General features: G+C 45.5%; 1 protein-coding gene across 1 annotated transcript; it reads right to left on the reverse strand.

Annotated features, from left to right (window-relative positions):
- Window positions 1-13,591: 13,591 nt before the first annotated feature.
- LOC147895705 (pentatricopeptide repeat-containing protein At2g33680-like) lies at window positions 13,592-17,186 on the reverse strand. The gene has a single exon (XM_087382103.1). It carries the CDS (start codon window positions 16,968-16,970, stop codon window positions 13,932-13,934), a length of 3,039 nt encoding a protein of 1,012 aa, XP_087238229.1. The 5' UTR covers window positions 16,971-17,186; the 3' UTR covers window positions 13,592-13,931.
- Window positions 17,187-17,919: the final 733 nt, after the last annotated feature.

Here is a 17,919-nt window from a genome sequence, read left to right on the forward strand (position 1 = left end):
CAACCCTTTCCTTTATAGCACTCTATTGGGTTAGTGCTATGCACATATGATCACGTGATGGTGCTATGCACACATGATCACATGATGTTGAGCGTGAACTCTCAACATATCCCTCTCAACGATTTTTTTCTCCCTTGTACTCGAACTGCAAACTTAAGCCTCCACTATTCCATTTCCTTCATATTTTGTCTACTATCCCTCTCGATGTTTCTCCCTTGCACTCTTCCTACAACTTCTATCCCCTCTCATAATGGATCCCCTTGGACACACTGAGCTCCAAAATGTGTCTGCATAAGCTCCTCACATATTCTTTCCTCCCCCTCTGCCCAGTCCAATAGCTCCTCACATAATCTTGTCTCCCCCTCTGCAACACAGTGCAAGAGCCTCTCCTCCCCTGATCTTGAAATGGTGACATATGGGAGCTCCTCACTCACTCTTCAAAAATCCAATTTGGATGCTCTCACCAACTTCACTAAGTTGGTACAAGAGGTGAACATGAAGGAAGCAGACATAGTTTATCAAGGTCAAAAGATTGACATCACTGAAAGCATGATTGAAAAGGCACTAGGCATTCCTGGAGGTGATTTGCAAGAACACTTCTTGGAGAAGCAGTGGAAGAGATAGGATATTCTAGATGTATACCCCAATGCTCAGATTAGTGCTGATGGTGGAGTCAAGCTTTCTCACTTGCCAACAAACCTCCAGTTGAAGAAGATAATGTACATCATGAAGTTCTAGCATGTCCAAGCAATAGTAGAGAAACTGAAAGGACATGATATCTCTTTCTCAAGGGCGATCTCCAAGAGTGTGATAACTAACTTGAAGAATTGAATGAATGGCAAATTTAAATTGTCACCTCAGTCTACTAGAGTTGCAATGCACCTAATGACATCTACCCTCAAAGGGATTTTTGAGCAATACGATAAGAAGATGTCTTAGAAGATGACGTTTCTACTACAAGAGAAAGACATCAATGCAGCAAAGGTAGTGCTACATGAGAAAATGCTCTGGGACGGTGTAGAAGCCAAGGTAGAGGAGGCAAAAGTGAGGGCCTAAGGGTACACACGAGAGCAAGATAAGGCTACTAAAAAAATGGTTGACATGGAAAGGCATAGAAGAGAAGAAGCGAAGAAGCGCATCAAGGAGCTCTAGGATAGTAGGCTGGAAGACGTGAGAATGGATGGTGGCATCGCAAAGCAAGAGCTAGCAATGATGCAAAAGCATCTTGAAGATCAAAGATCCGAAAAGGAGGCTCTTTACAAATGGCTCTGCAACATGCAGAATACATTAGGCATTGACAAAGGCCAAATGATGGAAGAAATAAAAAGGAAGAATGTAAAAATCAGAGCGGTAATGCAAGAGCTATGAGAGAGCTTCAAGGCATGTAAAGATGGGGCAGATAGCACCCACTATGGAGAAGACAATGAGATAGTGCTCCAAGTTAGGAAAGATACAGAGAGTAGAAATGGTGGAGCAAGTTGCAGTAGCCATAGTGAAACTTGTTATGTAGAACCACTTTTGCAATTTTGGAAACTTAGGCTCAAGATCCTACAACAAGATTACGATAAAGTTGTGCATGAGCTTGGAGTGGCTTTCAAAAGTTTATAAAAGTACTCTATCATCATCATGAGATATTTCCAAACTAGAGCAGAAGTCTTAGAAATGGACCATATTGACGCTATTGATCAATTTAAGCACCTTCAAGAGATGCTGACGGAATCAAATAAGCTATTGCATAGAGATAGTAAAGAGTGGAGGAGCTGAAGGAGAACATCCGTAGCCTAAGGATGAGGGACAAAGGAATCAAGAAACAACTTCTTCATATATAGAGTCAGACTGTGGTATTGATGATTGCAACAGTTAAATTGGATGCCTATCATGTTATGCAGCAGGGTCCAAAATGATCTATTTGCAAGAGCCACATTATAGATGATTGCATGATCCAATGGCCTTTGTGCTACCACCCTGTTCATGTTTACTTTGGGGTGTTTGTGGATGCAAGCTCGAGATATAGAATATGTAAGGTGCCACTGTCCAAGTCATGGAGAGATCAAATGTGTCTTCCTGCTACTACAACTATCAGAAGTGAGAACATAGATGCTGCAGCTCAATTTGCCATTTGGGAAAATTTTGCAAAAGACAAGGAGCTTGAATTGAAGAAGCCCAAGCCCGAGTCTGACTACGAAGAAAAGGAGCTTGAAGAGAGGAACCAGCCCCTTAAAGAAAGGAGCAAGAAGGGTTGAGCCTACAACCAAGGAGCTCAAAGCAAGGAAAGAGGAAGCAACATGAGGGGAGGGGCCAGGCCTTTGAAGAGAGGAACTAGCCCCCTCCTTCAAGAAAGGAGCACAGAGGGCCGATCTGACAAACAATTAGAGAGCTCAAAAAGGCAACTTGTTTAAAGCAATGTGGAACTAGCCCCCTAAAGGAAAGAAGCCTTTGACATGTAATCTATGTAATTTGCATGTAATCTATTGAATTATTAATGTTCTCCAAAGTCTACATGGGCAATATCTCTCTTTTAGGATAGCAATTTCCAACAATGTGATTAATTTTAGTAGGTTGCAGCTAGCAAGTTGGTTGCACACTAGGATTACAAGATGAATGGCATACAATTCATCCATTTAGGATTTGTGGTCCACCAGTCCAATGGCTAAAATCTAACAATAGATAAAGAGAAATAGCCTAAAGGGGACTATTTTAGTATAGCACTTTGCAATAATACAATCCATTTTAGGATAGCATGGTAGTAGTGCTAGATAAGTGGTTGCCAACGTGGTGGTTGGTTGCACACTAGGATATTAAGTGCCACTAGCACGGCAGTTTGCTTCTATTATTATAACATGAATGGCATACAATTCATTCGTTTAGGATTTTTGGATTTTTGGAATAGCTATTGGATTTACTAAAACAAGTGTTGTGGTTGTTGGGGATATACTAAAAATAAGCATGGGATTTATCATTTGGCATTCACAAAAACAAGCGCGGTGGTTGTTTGTAATTTACGAAAAGAAGCATCGTCTCAAATACACTTTCCATTTTTTAGGATAAGTAAAGAAGCGTAGTCTCAAATACACTTTCCATTTTTAAAGATAAGTGGAATATTGTTTCCTTGCAATGAGACTACATTTACTTTTAGTACTATCTTAGGCATCCTCGTCCACTATTCCAAGACACCCCATGATGTGCTCATGCATGTCTAAATCCAATTTGAAGACACTCTTTCTCTTCTTTCATTGTGGCGGAGGCTGCCTCTAGAACTTGATAGCTCTTAATAGATGAGAGTATACAAAAGTTTGAGGACTTTTGTAATAGAACGTAATTGCGGTCTCTCTTGGAACTTTTTTGTACCAAAAAGTTCCAACTACTACATCCCACTTCTCATTGGCTCTTCCCCAATGATCCTTAAGTGCTTCCTCAACCTTATGCTTAGGTTTTGTGCACTGTAGCACAAAGTATGGATCATCTTCCTCGTCATCCCTAGAGGCAGCAACAATTGCAAAGTTATCCCTTTCTTCCAGATAGTCAGTGATGTCATCAAAACTCTCCCCAAACTGTGGCGAGTCATTGTTTGTCTCTCCTTTTTTTGTTACTCCATCTAAACATAGAGGAAAAACTTGAACTCGCTCCCATGTCTTCATAGTTGCAATGTTCTCACAATTGTCATGATCCCCTATGATGCACGCACTTCAAAAACAAGAAAGTTTTCTTATTTTGATCAGCTAGTTGTTTGAAAAGCTCCATATGCTATGCAAACTATGAACTCCTTTAATTTTCTCGCAATCGTGCCCGCTTCTCCTTTGCACTTCATCCACTTTCACTTCATGGAACACTCTGTGTACTACACTATTCTTAAGGATTTGTTTATTGTATGTTGAATGCACGCCTATGGAGAGGTTGGTTATAAGCCATGTTACAACATCATGGGCATCATTGAGCTTTTCTTGAGGGCATGTTAATTGGTGTTTAAATAGAGCTTGCTTAATAACAGCGCCACATCCATCATGTTCACCCTTGCCATGGCTAGACCCATAGAAATTCCACATCATGTCTAGACCGGATAGGGATTTGAATCTTGAGACAAAGTAGAAGCCATGGGCCTGATTTAAATTGAGTGGCAGCACCATCTCACCACACCCAATGTTTTATATTTTTCTACATGGGGATCTTCTTTTCACAGTCATTCCTAATGCAATAGAAAAGCATACTGCACAAATAAGGTGTCATGTTCCCTATCATTTGAAATGTAGAAATGGGGTATGTGCATTGCACTGACCTGGACTCTTGTACTAGCCTAGACTCCTATGATTCAGCAAGTAGATTGGCATCATTCATAGAACAATCAAGCAAATGATTGTATCTGATATGCACAAGAACTTTTATCTGCTTGTTGTACAGGCGAGCACTTTGTATCTCATCTTGTTCTTGAAATGAATAATTTTTTGCAAAATCTATGACAAATACAATATTGTCATGGGAAAAATTAGCAAGGCACGTCTTGAACTACTTATCCTACCAGCTGGCCATGAAATTGTGAAGCACATATTTTGGTATGGATTGAACCAAGTGACCTATAAGCTCCCTCAACTGAGTGCTCTTATGCGATAATAGCCATCTCTTTTTATCGGATCCTTCAACATTGACATTTTCAAATCTCCTTGATTTTAAAGCAATAGGGATTTCTTCCCTCATTTCATTTGGGCATACATGAAATTGTCTCTCCTTTAGTTTCAGAGTACAATGCCTTCATGTGCCATGAATGCATTCAATGAGGTGCCACTCACAGTCTCCCTTTGGACAAACCACTCATTCCCACAAAGACCTTAGGCTACAAAACCTGGTCTCCCTTGCAACACATGATGAGGATCCAAGTGTCCTACAGACTGCACATTCATCAGGGAGACATGGGCATTGATCCCCATGGAGCAATGCTCCAACACGACCAGATCTCAAGTCATACATAGATTGCCGAGCCAAGTCAAAGTCTATGTGTATTTTGCAACAACAAACAAGAATCCAGTGCTAGGTTGATCTCATCCACTCCACCAGTTGTTGATGCAGATGGACCCTCAGGCTCTTGTTCAAATCCTCCTCAAACTTGCCATGAAGAAAGTGGCAAGAACTACATCTTGCTCTATTAAATTAGAGGCAATGTCTTTGAGAAAAATAGAATATTCTCTAAACAATAGAGAGGAACATTGTCCAAGGCCCTAGTTAGAGTCTTCTTGAAGTTTTCGCTAGGTCAAGAGACCTCAAAATGTCTAAGAGGACCCATTGGTGAGGGGAGCTAACAATCATGATAGATTGCCCATGGACAACAAGTCTATTAAAAAAAAAGGCAAGAGGGATCATTGGCACGAAGAAAGGATCTCAATGTTGACTCTAGATTGGATTGGCTTGCAAAAGATGGGGTAAATTTGTTCTGCTAGAGCGTGCAAATGAGTTGAAGAAATCCACTCATCAAAGGCTGCTCTAGGGAAAGCCATGAGTATGGGAGCTAGACTCTAGGATGCTAGGGAGGATAGAGGAATAGGCTTATGGCAAGTAGGGATTGCTTGGAGAAGGCTCAAAGTGTGAACACTGCTACTGTTGCAGCTTTTTGAGTCTAGCCTTAGACATAGTCCAATTTTTACCGATATCCGGACTTGGTGTGAGTCCAGTATTGGGATAGATTACAAGAAATCAAAGGTTGCTTCAGGACAGAAGTCAAATAAAGCAAAGATTGATGCAGGGAAGCCCAAGAAGAAAGGGAATGCCAGTCACTATGAAAGGCAGGTCACTATATAAGTGAATGCCTCTCCCGTTCCCTCTACTGCTGTGTTGATTCCTCTACTGCTGCTACAAATAAAGTTGAAGACTCAGCAAACTTTGTGCAGGAGGAGTAGGCTTTTGGTTTGTAGTTATGATGCATCACATGAGCATCTGTCTCTGAATATGAATGAGCTAGAGGCCGCATGGTACATTGATAGTGGAGGTTCTAAAGACATCACTTCCAAGAGGGGTTTGTTCAAGTCTTTAAGCATTGCTCTTGTTGGTAAAAAGGTAAACTGTGCTAGAATAGTTTTGCCTATCGAGTTAAAGGCTTGGTGAAATAACTCTTTATGGTACAGATTTGAGCATTTTAGATGTTTTATCTGTGATAGGCATAAATAAAAATGTGTTATCCATTTCCTCTTTGGCAAAGCATGGTTATGCTGTGAATTTCAAGGATGATAGATGCATATTGAGGGATAGAGAGGGCTACAAGATAGTCAGTTTTGGAACACTGTACATAGGGCTTGTATAATTTAGACTCTTTTGAGAAGAGGGAATAGGATGCAGGAATGGTTGCTACAACATCTACATCGGCCATGCATGTATGGTGTGCCAGTTTGGGCACGTGAATTACAGCAGCCTATTGTGGCTACAGAAACATGGTATGGTACAAAATATGCCTCATGTAGAGTTGCCACAAAAGCATGCGGGTGAAAGGTGTATCTTGGGTAAAATGCACATGATTGTCGTTCCAAAGGGTGGGTCAAAGAGCTATCTAGAAATTGCAGCTCATTCACAATGTTCTGTGTGGTCTCACACGGACACCATCTTTGAAAAGTGTCTATGTTTTGTGGCCTTTACTAATGACTTCTCTAGATTTTCTTAGGTTTACCCATTGACAGCAATGTCTAAAGTATTTAAGTGTTTTTCGTCATGTTATTGCAATCGATGAAAATGAATCAAGTAGAGCCCCATACTCCTTGGCCCGCACCTTGTCTACCTCTTTCCTTGGTATCATGGGTTCACAGTGGAGGACATGGACACCACACACCATGTTCCACGGTTTCCGGTTACACTCCGCTTCCTAGGGCTCCCCAAGGAGTATCGAGCCATCCTCCCTTCCATTGGTCGGGCATTTGGCACAGTGCTTGAGTCCTTGCTAGAGACGGCCGCCTCTGTTCTAGCAGATGATGGAGTTTTCGGGATCAGACTGGTGGTTGAGAGCCCAAAGTCCCTCCAAGAGTTGATCCTTCTTGAGACCCTGGAAGGGGGCACAGTTCGACAGAGGGGATCTCTGGGTTACTAGGCCAGTGTCTTCAGTGCTGACAGATGGGTCACCTCGCCAGAGATTGCCCCCGTGGCCTCCCTCGTGCGCCTCCCCCCCCTCCTCCGTAGAGTAGGTAGAGTCAGCAGGCCCGAGTTCAGCACCCTCAAGCAAAAGCAGCAGGAGTCTCAGACCCCATGGGTTACCCCCTCAGTAGGGGACTGGATACAGGTTAAAAAGAAAAAGAAACCAAGCAAGTAGGCCTATAAACGCCACAGGCAGAGGGCCAATCGCAGAGAGAGGGATAGGGTTGACTGAGAGGCCTCTAAGGAGGAACAGCAGGAGCCACCTCCTCCGGTGGCAGGGGCCACCGCCCACTCAGCCGATCCTCCAGCTTCGGAGGTTCAGCCTCCGCACCCACCCTCCGCACCCACCCTTGCAGCAACAGTGAGCCCCAGGAGCTCCAGATGTGGTGATGGCGGAAGCCGCAGATGCTAGTTCGACAAGGACGGCGGAGGAGTCGCTCCAGAGCCCCGACAAGCCCGATCAGTAAGGGGGACCTGATGTCGTCCTTATCCCTCCTCCTCCCCCTCCCCCTCCCCCTCCCCCCCTAGACCCCTCCCCCTCCTCTTCACTTCCCCCGCCCCCCAGGGTTCCCCCCGCCCCCTCAGTCCCCCCTTCTATGGTCACTCTCACCACCCACCCCCCTCCCCCTGTCCCCCGCGTCCCTACCCCTCCCTCTATCGCCGCCCCCCCTCCACTTCAGCATCAGGTTCTTCTGCTTCGACACCCATGCCAGCAGGCAAGGGAACGATGACGCCCCTTTATGCTTCCTCATCGCAGCAGCAGGTTTATCCAAAGAGGGATCCTGAGGGACGAGGCTCGTCCTCCCAGTCAGCAACTCCCAACCTCCAGCCTAAGCGTCCCTTACCACGGGACTTCTGGAGGTTAGGACCCTGGAACTATCTAGAGATTCTGGACTCATATCCTCTACCATTGGAGGTAACGCTCATGGTCCTTCAGCCCCGGAAGGAGGGTTTGATCAGTGCAGTGGGATCTCAGACACACCCCATTTGGAGATTTTCGTTTGCCTCCACAAGGCTGGAGAAGTGGTCCCCGAAGGTGTTTGATGCTATTTTGGAAAATTAGATTGAGATTAGATTACACTCATGATGGACGAGTGGATGGGGCCACAGGGACTAGACCTTTGGTATGCCCATGGCACGGAGGTGAACTTTCAGCTGAGCTTCACACGCAAGGAGCCGATGTTTGGCTTGGCGACAGGAGTTATCAGATTGCCGTTGGAGACAAAGGTGGAGCAGGCACACTTCTGGCCCCTCCAGAAGTGTGCGGAGCTGTTCGGGGTAGAAGCCTCCTTCATGATGAAGTGGGCACGGAAGATTGGTATTAAGCCGGTTTCCACCCTAGTACAGCGCCACAGACACTGACTACTTGCCCTCTAAACCCCTAGCAAAATCGCACAAGGCAGTCTTTCTAGGACAGGCACCCACTCGCAGGAGAGCCTTGATCCCGACTCCTCCGTCCTCATGAGCTGGACCTTAGTGAGTTGGAACGTACACGGGCTCCACAACCGTGTTCGTAGCCAACCGCAGTACCTGATACTCCAGCAGGAGTTGCAGAGGGCAGTGGTAGGGCAGGCAATGGACATCCTTATGATTCAGGAGCACATGTTTTCAGCCGCAAACATCAAACGACACCATCACCTTCTCCCAGGGAGAGGGCCAGAAGTGTGGTCCCCTGTAGTAGGATGGAGTGGAGGGGTCTGCATCTCAGTCTCACAGACTTTGGCTTCATATGTCTACGATCAGGGCGAGCTCATTCCGGGACGGGAAGTTTGGATGGGAGTTCGGACAGGAGAGTCTAGGATTGGGATCCTGAACGTATACACCTCAGCGTGCAGGCAACACCGCCCGGCCTTTTAGAGGAGGCTATTAGAGTGTCTTCCGGATGTAGACTCTTGGATTGTTGGAGGTGACTTCAACAAGCTGGAGTTTGGGGAAGACAAGTAGGGCAGCGCCTCTTTCTCTGAGATGCCAACTGCAGAGCGTAGCACCTGGGAGCAGTTCATTTTCATGATCAGTGGCAGAGACTCGTGGAGAGAGCCAGATTTCAGCAGGACACCTGGCAGCCTTCTCTTCTCCTTTGGACAGAGGAGACATGATGGATTGCTAAAGAGATTAGACCATTTCTATGTTGGGGATTGGGCACTACACAGAGGCGGGTCTACCGGGATTCTGGCAGGTACCACGATGTCAAACCACTCTGCAGTGGTACTTCACTTGGATCAGCCCCGCCAAGGTCTCCCCTAGAAGGGGGTCTACATTCCAGAGGACCTCCTGCAGGACAAGGAGATTCAGCAGGTCATGGCAGGGATTTGGGAGCAGTCAGATTTGGCACCGTGTGAGGGCTGGGCTGTGTGGGTGGCTGATGCGATTCAGAGGAGCAGTAAGGAGCTGCAGGTTCACGCCCTTAGGCAGAGGAGGACCCTTCAGGAGCGTGAGCGGTGTTTGAGGAGAGACCTCGCCTCCATTGAGAGGCTCAGGGAGCAAGACCCAGTTTCTCAGTGGCTTAGTGACAAATTCAAGAGCCCTTGTCTCGAGCTTCAGGACACAGAGTTGCGGCGGGCTGAGTTCTCCCATCACTCCTCCCGGGCCCGTTGGGTGCAGCAGGGGGATAGGGCATTTCTTTCAGACCACTGGGCCTCAATCGGCAGGCACACAGCTACGTCTCTGGGAATCGCAGGGCATCATGCACACTGACCCACAAGAGATTCTGGACATGACCACCGGATTTTAGAGCATTCCACATTTCCTCAAGCATCAATGCCCCCAAATTCAGCCTTGCTAGGATCTGCCTTCATCAAGCAAACTAGAAGCATCCAATTCTGTCCCAAGCATTCGCATCAAACATCAGGGCTGTTACTAGCAATCCATACTAGAGAGAGACTAGATCACGCAAGTCCCTTGCCTGCCAACAAATGCACAGAAGACCAATGGCCTGCTCAAACTCCCAAATGAAGGCATAAGGCATTAATTTTCAGAGCCACCAACGCAGCTCATTCATGAGCTAAGGAATCTCCAAAAGAGAGAGAAAATGCGCAACCAGCTCTATGAGAGTCCTCCACCAGCGGGTGGAGCCCCTCATACATGTATGGCGCTCCTGAAACACCACGTGTGGCCCAAAACAAGGGTCTTGTGACCAACTAGCAGGCTGGACTGCGTCAGGAAGAGTCACTTTTAGGAACCTCTGCCCTCTCCAACGTGACAAGAAAAGCAGGCTAAGCAGCCCCTCTCCAACCGAGACACGGCAGAGTCCATGATGAAATATGCCTCCAAGCTACCAACATGTTCATCGACAGTTCTAGCCCAGGCCCCCCTGCGACGTACATTCCAGGTCCTCCACGAGCTCTCGCGATCTCCAGATGATCTCTGCCCGCGCGACAGGCCAAGGCTGTGATCCTTGGGCCAAGCGCACAGCTCTCACGATGGCAAACCTCTAGCGCGTGAGCTCTTTCGTGCGCCATCCGCCCGTTACTGCTCGCCGGCCAACCAGTGTTCATAGAAAACTTGCAAACTATATACAATGAACCTGTAACATTTTCATTTTCACCTGTAAAAATTATTTTCTCAATTTTGTAAAATCTGCAAAATTTTAGGCAATTTAGTTATATTTTAGGTGGAAGGTCGGCAAATTCTCAAGAAAAACCTTCAAAATTTGAAACCCCAAGTTTTATGATTTGTTGAGAAAAATGTTTTCTGTGAACACTGCGGCCAACCCGCCTTCAGGTCCGTCAACCCGCGTGATGACCAACCATGCCCCAGTTCTTTCCCAGATAGCAGTCTGTATGGCTGGCTCCACCTATATGGACAACCCTGCCTTGGCCCCTGCCGACCTGCTGCTGCAAAGTGCCAATTGGCAGTCCTGCCGCCAACTGCGGAGCTTATATATTGGGCCTGTGGCAACCCTTGTTGGCTGTCTCTATTGCTGTCCTGTCCCCGTCCATTTGCCCTTCACCATGGTCCATGGCTGGCTGTGTAATGCCCTATAGTAAGCCCTCATTCTGAGCATGAGTGCTGCCCATGTGACAGCCTCCCATACTATCCAGAGGGCAGCACCTGTAACAATTCTCTCTCTCCCTCTCTCTCTCTCTCTCTCTCTCTCTCTCTCTCTCACACACACACACACACACAGATCAGACCCTATGGCAGCCTCATCCTCTGCCCACTCCCCTTTTGCAGGTCATTCTCCCCCATCTCCTCATCATATGGGGGCTCACAGGTGGGGAGATGACTCCTATATCCCAACAGTCCAGGCCCCATTAATGGGAGGAGTCCATGGGAAAATTACGTGCAAGGTCTGTAATTCTAGGAAGTGGTTGCTCCGTTCTCTAGTAAATGCTGCATCCCTTACAATGCACATGGGCATCCATACCTATGCCTGAAATACATTGCAAGCTGTAATCTCTGCAGCAAACTGACCTTGCTAGGCCGTGTCTGGTGTTGCAGGCCTGTGATGTAGCACCACACGAGCTCCTTCACGATCGAGTGGTCACGTGATCACACCCTCAAGGCATAATGCCTGGAAGGGGAACTACAACTACTTATATCATAAGTACATATTAAGGACTTTGACATAAACAAGCATTGTGTTGATTAAATCGTAAATGAATTAATGCATTACCATTTTGGAAAAAGAGTCTTGCACTCCTTTTATCTCAATTTAAGTTAGCCTTATATTCCAACCATTGTGTTCCATTCAATGTTTCGTGCTTGCATTATGGCACTCAGTATCATGCAACATCTCTGGTTGTGACACTTTGGGAAGCCCACACACCGCTACGTGTAAGGCTGAGTCACGTGCAGGGAAGCCCATCCCCCTACCGCCTAAGCTCATACACCAAAACGGATCCAGTGGTTATGAGCTCCTTGAGCCTTCTCTATCTATGCAAGCATCATTATTCAACTTTGTATATGGGATATCTAATGCCCCACATGTCCACATGTCAGTGCCAGTCACCAAAAACGTTTCAAAATGTAGAAACATGAAACGTTTCCAAAAAAAAGTAGAAGTTTTGGTTGTACTCTCTCGTGCCAAAAATGTGTATGATATGTCCCATATATATATATATATATATATATATATACATATATACATATATATATACATATATACATATACACATATATACATGTACATATATACAAATATACATATATACATATATATATATATGTATGACTTGTTCAAATGATGCTTAACATGTAGAATTTTCAACCATACTGCCCTGGACAATGGCATACAAAGCATAAAAGTAAGAAATATATCTTGTTAATTTAATTTCCTACTTTACTCTAGAGCTCTTAAATATCAATCGCAATGGCCCATGAAATCCAACAAGAAATTCAAATAACATGACTCATAAGCAATTGCATAAGCATTAAACAATAATGTGAAGACCATAAATGATCAGCAGCCAGCCAGCCATCATCCAGCAGACAATTGTCAACAATAGTAAAAGACAAGTACCATTGAGCGATAATGTAAAGACCATAAATGAGCCGCAGCCAGCCAGCCATCAGATTTACCATTCAGCAGACAATTGTCAACAATAATGTATAGACCATACACGCCAGGCCATGCGAATCGACAAAGCTTAAAAAACCCCCAAAATCTTATCTACAATAATTTGCAAACGTTTCTTTGTGAAACAAACGTTTTGTTCACAAAGAAACACGTTTTGTTGTAACTATGCAATGATGCCATTAGCTCTCAAGTGCTGTTTTGAACCCCTTTACAATTTGCGTAAAGTTGGAACCATATGATCCCCATGCGCTCATAAAGGGTCAAGCACTATTCTCCATCACCCCTCCCCAGTCCAAGACACCCATATGGCTGCCCAATGTTTCGTTCACCTGCCACCACAACACCTACACAACTTCCCTAAAACAAGGGTCTTCCACACAGGAACTGTCAGCTGCCACCAGCCTGAGACATGCCACTACATGTTGCATCAAGTGCCCAATACACCTCCCATCAAGCATTTAATGCCGCCGTGACACACACAAGTAGCTGCCGCATCAACCAGGAGAGCATTCCCACGCCTTAGCTTTATTGTAGGAGGTTTTCACAGCTGAAAAACCTCACGGCAATAGGGGAACACGAGGGAGTTTGCTCTTGCCAGTCTCGCAGCGGCTGTCACGCTGCTTTTATCTCCTCTTAAACACTGCTGTCATCTTACAGCGGCTTCCAATTCGATCAAATACTCCGAAAGTTACGGCTCCCCTATTTCTCCGCTTAACACCAACACAATTTGCGATGTTAGTGCGGAGCTTCTCCAGCCTGATGAGAGAGCGAATTTCTTGCAACTAGACTATTTCTTGGCTTTCCAAAAAATTCGGTCGTCAAAAGTTCCTTTTTGGGAATACCCTCTAGTCATCACGAGCCACAGCAGGCGGCTACCTCACAGGATCGTCGCATCAAATTTTGCCAAACTTCACACTGCACAAATGCCCCGGGGGTCTGTCTAGTCTCCTGCCACAGCATCCACCACTGATAGAGCATGTGACAACACCAAACAGAGCATGTGTAAGGCCAGCCTACGTGAGAAGACCCAATACCCCTGTAGCCTAGCCACACGAGAGCTCAGACCCTAGACTGGATCTAGGGGTTATGAGCTCCTTCAGCTTCCAATTTATTCGAGCCACCCATTCACCTACCTATGCATGGGAGTAACAGCCCCATACCCACGTGCCATTGCCTGTCAAGAGCCATTTTTGGCCCTTTTTACAATTGCATACATTTGGCTCCCATGTGCCCAGAAGGTGTGGAGGCCTATTTCTCCAACACCTAATATATAGGCAAAACTTTCACACCGCAGAATATATAGGCAAAACTTTCACACCGCAGCTTCTGTGTCCTCTGTAGAATTGGATCTCAAAACCAGATCTAGATTGGGCACATGCCCTGTGGCCTTCATCCGTGAACTCAATATTTCTAGGATTGCTGAAATTTCTTGATTTGTGTTGTCGCCCACCACAAAATCATGCATCTTCTTGTTTACCTCTATCAAAGCACTGGCTGATTTTTTCTTTGCCCCTGCATGTTTTCTCAGTTCTTCTATTCTACAAGCATCATCCCACCTACCAGCACTTGCATACACATTTGCCATGAGCACATACGAAGCAGCAGATTCACAATTCATCTGGACAAGCTTCCGAAAACATCTCAGTCCTAAGTCTGCTTCCCCATGAGTTTTGCAGGCAGTGAGTAAAGATGTCAACATTCCTTCAGATTGGGGACACCACACAATTTCAAGAATGTTCTCTGCCTCATACAAAAGCCCTGTTCGTGCAAGAAGATCAACCATACAAATACAGTGATCTAAAGCTGGTACAATGCCATAGTTTTCTCCCATCATCTTGAAATATTCCTGACCCTTTAATACCAGGTTGTTATGGCTGCATGCAGTGAGAAGACATGTGAATGTAATGGCATCTGGCTTCACACCATGTTCTTGCATGTCCTCAAAACACTGTATAGCCATGTTACCCTCATGATTAATGCCAAATCCTCTTATCATTGCACTCCATGAGACAACATCTCGAAATGGCAGCTTGTCAAAGACTTCCATTGCCACTAAAAGCAGGCCACATTTTGCATACATGTCGATCAAAGCATTGCCAACAAAAAGATCTTTTTCAAATCCCTTTTGTGTGATTTCAGCATGTAATCCTTGGCCCTTGCCTATGGCTCCTAAGCTGCCACAAGCTTTCAAGGCACAAGCAAACGTGATATTACTAGGAGAGACACCCTCCAGTAGCATCTGTTCAAAACATACCAGTGCTTCCTGAACAGGTCCATGTTCAGCATATCCTGCAATCAATGCAGCCCATGACACAACATCCCGAACTGGAAGCTTATCAAATACTTCATGTGCCTCTGAAACCAAGCCACATTTGGCATACATGTCCACTAAAGTGTTTCCTACAAAGAGATCGCTTTCAAATCCTTTCTGTGCAATCTCAGCATGTATTACTCTGCCCTTTACTATGGCTCGTATGCTGGCACAAGCTTTCAAGACGCACACACACGTGACAGCATTTGGAGAAACACCCTCCATTTGCATCCGTTCAAAATAGTTCAGCACGTCCTGACCAGGTCTGTGTTCAGCATATCCAGCAATCAGTGCAGCCCAGGAAACAACATCTTGAACTGACAGTATGTTAAAAACATTGCATGCCTCTGAAAGTGAGCCACATTTGGCATACATGTCGATCAAAGTGTTGGCGACAAAGAGTTCTTTATCAAGTCCCATTTCTGTGACCTCTGCATGTATTTTTTGGCCCTCACCTACGGCTCCTATGCTGCCACAAGCTTTCAAGACACAAACAAACACGACAGCATTAGGAGAGATGCCCTCCAATTGCATCTGTTCAAAACATTTTAACCCTTCATCACCAGGTCCATGATCAGCATATCCTGCAATCAATGCAGTCCATGACACAACATCTCGATCTGGGAGCTTGTCAAAAACTTCACGAGCCTTTGGCAGTTGGCCACACTTGGCATACATGTCAACCAAAGTATTGCCAATGAAATTCTCTCTTTCAAATCCCATTTCTGCAATCTCAGCATGTATTTCTTGGCCCTTGCATACAGCTCCTATGTTGCCACAGGCTTTCAGAAGACATGCAAAAGTGACATCATTTGGACAAACACCCTCCAGTCGCATCTGTCCAAAACACTGCAGTACTTCTTCACCAGGTCCATGCTCAGCATATCCTGCAATCAGTGTGGTCCATGATACAACATCTCGAATAGGCAGCTTGTCAAAAACTTCCTGTGCCTCTGAGAGTGAACCACATTTGGCATATGTGTCAATCAAAGTGTTTCCCATAAGAAGATCTGTCTCGAATCCCTTTTGTGCAATTTCCATATGTAATTCTCGACCCTTGTCAACAGATGCTAGGCTGCCACAAGCCTTCAAAATGGAAGCAAAAGCAACAGCATCCAGAGAAATGCCCTCCAGCTGCATCTGCCCAAAACATTTTAATGCTTCCTGACCAGGTCCATATTCAGCATATCCGGCAATTAGTGCAGTCCATGACATAGCACCTCGAACTGGCAACTCGTCAAAGACTTCCCTTGCCTCTTTCAGCAAGCCACATTTGGCATACATATCAACCAGAGTGCTGCCAACAAAAACACTCTTCTGAAATCCATTTTGTCTTATCTTCGCGTGTATTTCTCGGCCTTTATCTATGGCTCCTATGCTGCTACAAGCTTTCAGGACACAATTAAATGAGAAAGCATCCGGAGAGATGCCTTGCAGTTGCATTTGTTTAAAACACTTCAGCGCTTCTTGACCAGGTCCATGTTCAGCATACCCTGCAATCAGTGCAGTCCACGACACAACATCACGAACTAGTAGAGTGTCAAAGACTTCCTGTGCCTCTGCAAGAGAGCCGCATTTGGCATACATGTCTACCAAAGTGTTGCCAACAATAATATCCGTTTCAAATCCTTTTTGTGCAATGTCAGCATGAATGTCACGGCCTCTCTCCACATCTTTCAGCCTTACACATGCCTTTAGTAGAGTTGTTAGGGTATACCTGCTGGGTTGTACACTATCATCTTGCATTTTCTGGTACAGGTTGAGAGCATGCTGCGTTTGCCCACACCAGATATACCCTAATATGAGAGAGGTCCATGAATGCTCATTCCGATGAGCCAACCTGTTGAAAACCTGCTGAGCATCATACAAACTTCCACATTCCACAAACATCGGCACAATGAAGTTGCCAACCGCTCTATGGACTTCATGGCCATTATCGCAAATAACAGCATGCACACGCTTTGCAAGCGCTAAATTTTTCCTGTGCCTGCACTTTTGCAAGATACCGATATAATTCTCAACGGATGGCAGTTCAGCCATTCTGGTCCAAAATACTGAGTGCCTCTTAACTCGATAGCTCCTAACATTGCCCTTCAGATATACAGCAAGCTTAGCACATGAAGTCCAAATTATGAGCACGCCTGCTCTTCCTTGGCATGGTGAACAGAGGTTCTTTATTGATTCCCCTTTTGAGCATCCTGTCTCTCAAGCATTTCTGTTCTCTATGCTGGGGTGCACCAGCCGTCTATTTGTATAAAGTTTGCTTAGTATTATGGTAAGGTTTGACAGACAGTAAAGAGCTCCAAAGTTTAAACATGAATTTGTTAAGGAATAGTTCAATTGAAGAATTCGACTATTTGCCGTTGACCAACGGACCAGTCTTCCAAATTCTAGAAGTCTGCGGCCACCAATATGACGCTGGAGGTGAGATGATAGCCAAGACGACTTCATACTGGGAGTTCCTGTTCGCAACCGGATATCGTGCATGTGCTATTGGATCATGGATGCCTTCACACTTGTTGCATGTTTCAACAATGGCGACCCATCAAGTCAGGTGGCAAATTGCCATTAGTATATTTGTGAGGGGATGTTTGCAGGCCCTTCCCCCGGCCCCATAGCCTTGCTAGTGAAGATGCAGGCCATCTTTGCCACATGGAGGGGAGGAAGGAGGGAAGGTGTCCATAGGACAACACCCAATCTAGGAAAACCAGCTGTGAGCCGGCTGCCCCCCCACTGCACGCAGCAGAACTCTTCTTCCCCTCTACGCCCAAAACTGGCTGTAGAAGGTTTGCATCTAATGTAGCAGATGTTGGGGGTACACCCATCAGCCCAAGCGATACAGTCATTTCACATGTCACACAATAATGACCAATCTATTAACTAATCTAATGGGTCTACTAATCTAAACAAGTTGAATAAATTCAAAAGGCCTGCCTGGAAGCTGACAGAGACAAGAAGAAGAAGAAGAAGAGACACAGAGGGGGAGAAA

Source organism: Dipteris shenzhenensis, chromosome 12 (assembly GCF_047967505.1).
Source record: "Dipteris shenzhenensis isolate YYH24624 ecotype China chromosome 12, Dip_SZ_1.0, whole genome shotgun sequence".
Taxonomy (NCBI): domain Eukaryota; kingdom Viridiplantae; phylum Streptophyta; class Polypodiopsida; order Gleicheniales; family Dipteridaceae; genus Dipteris; species Dipteris shenzhenensis.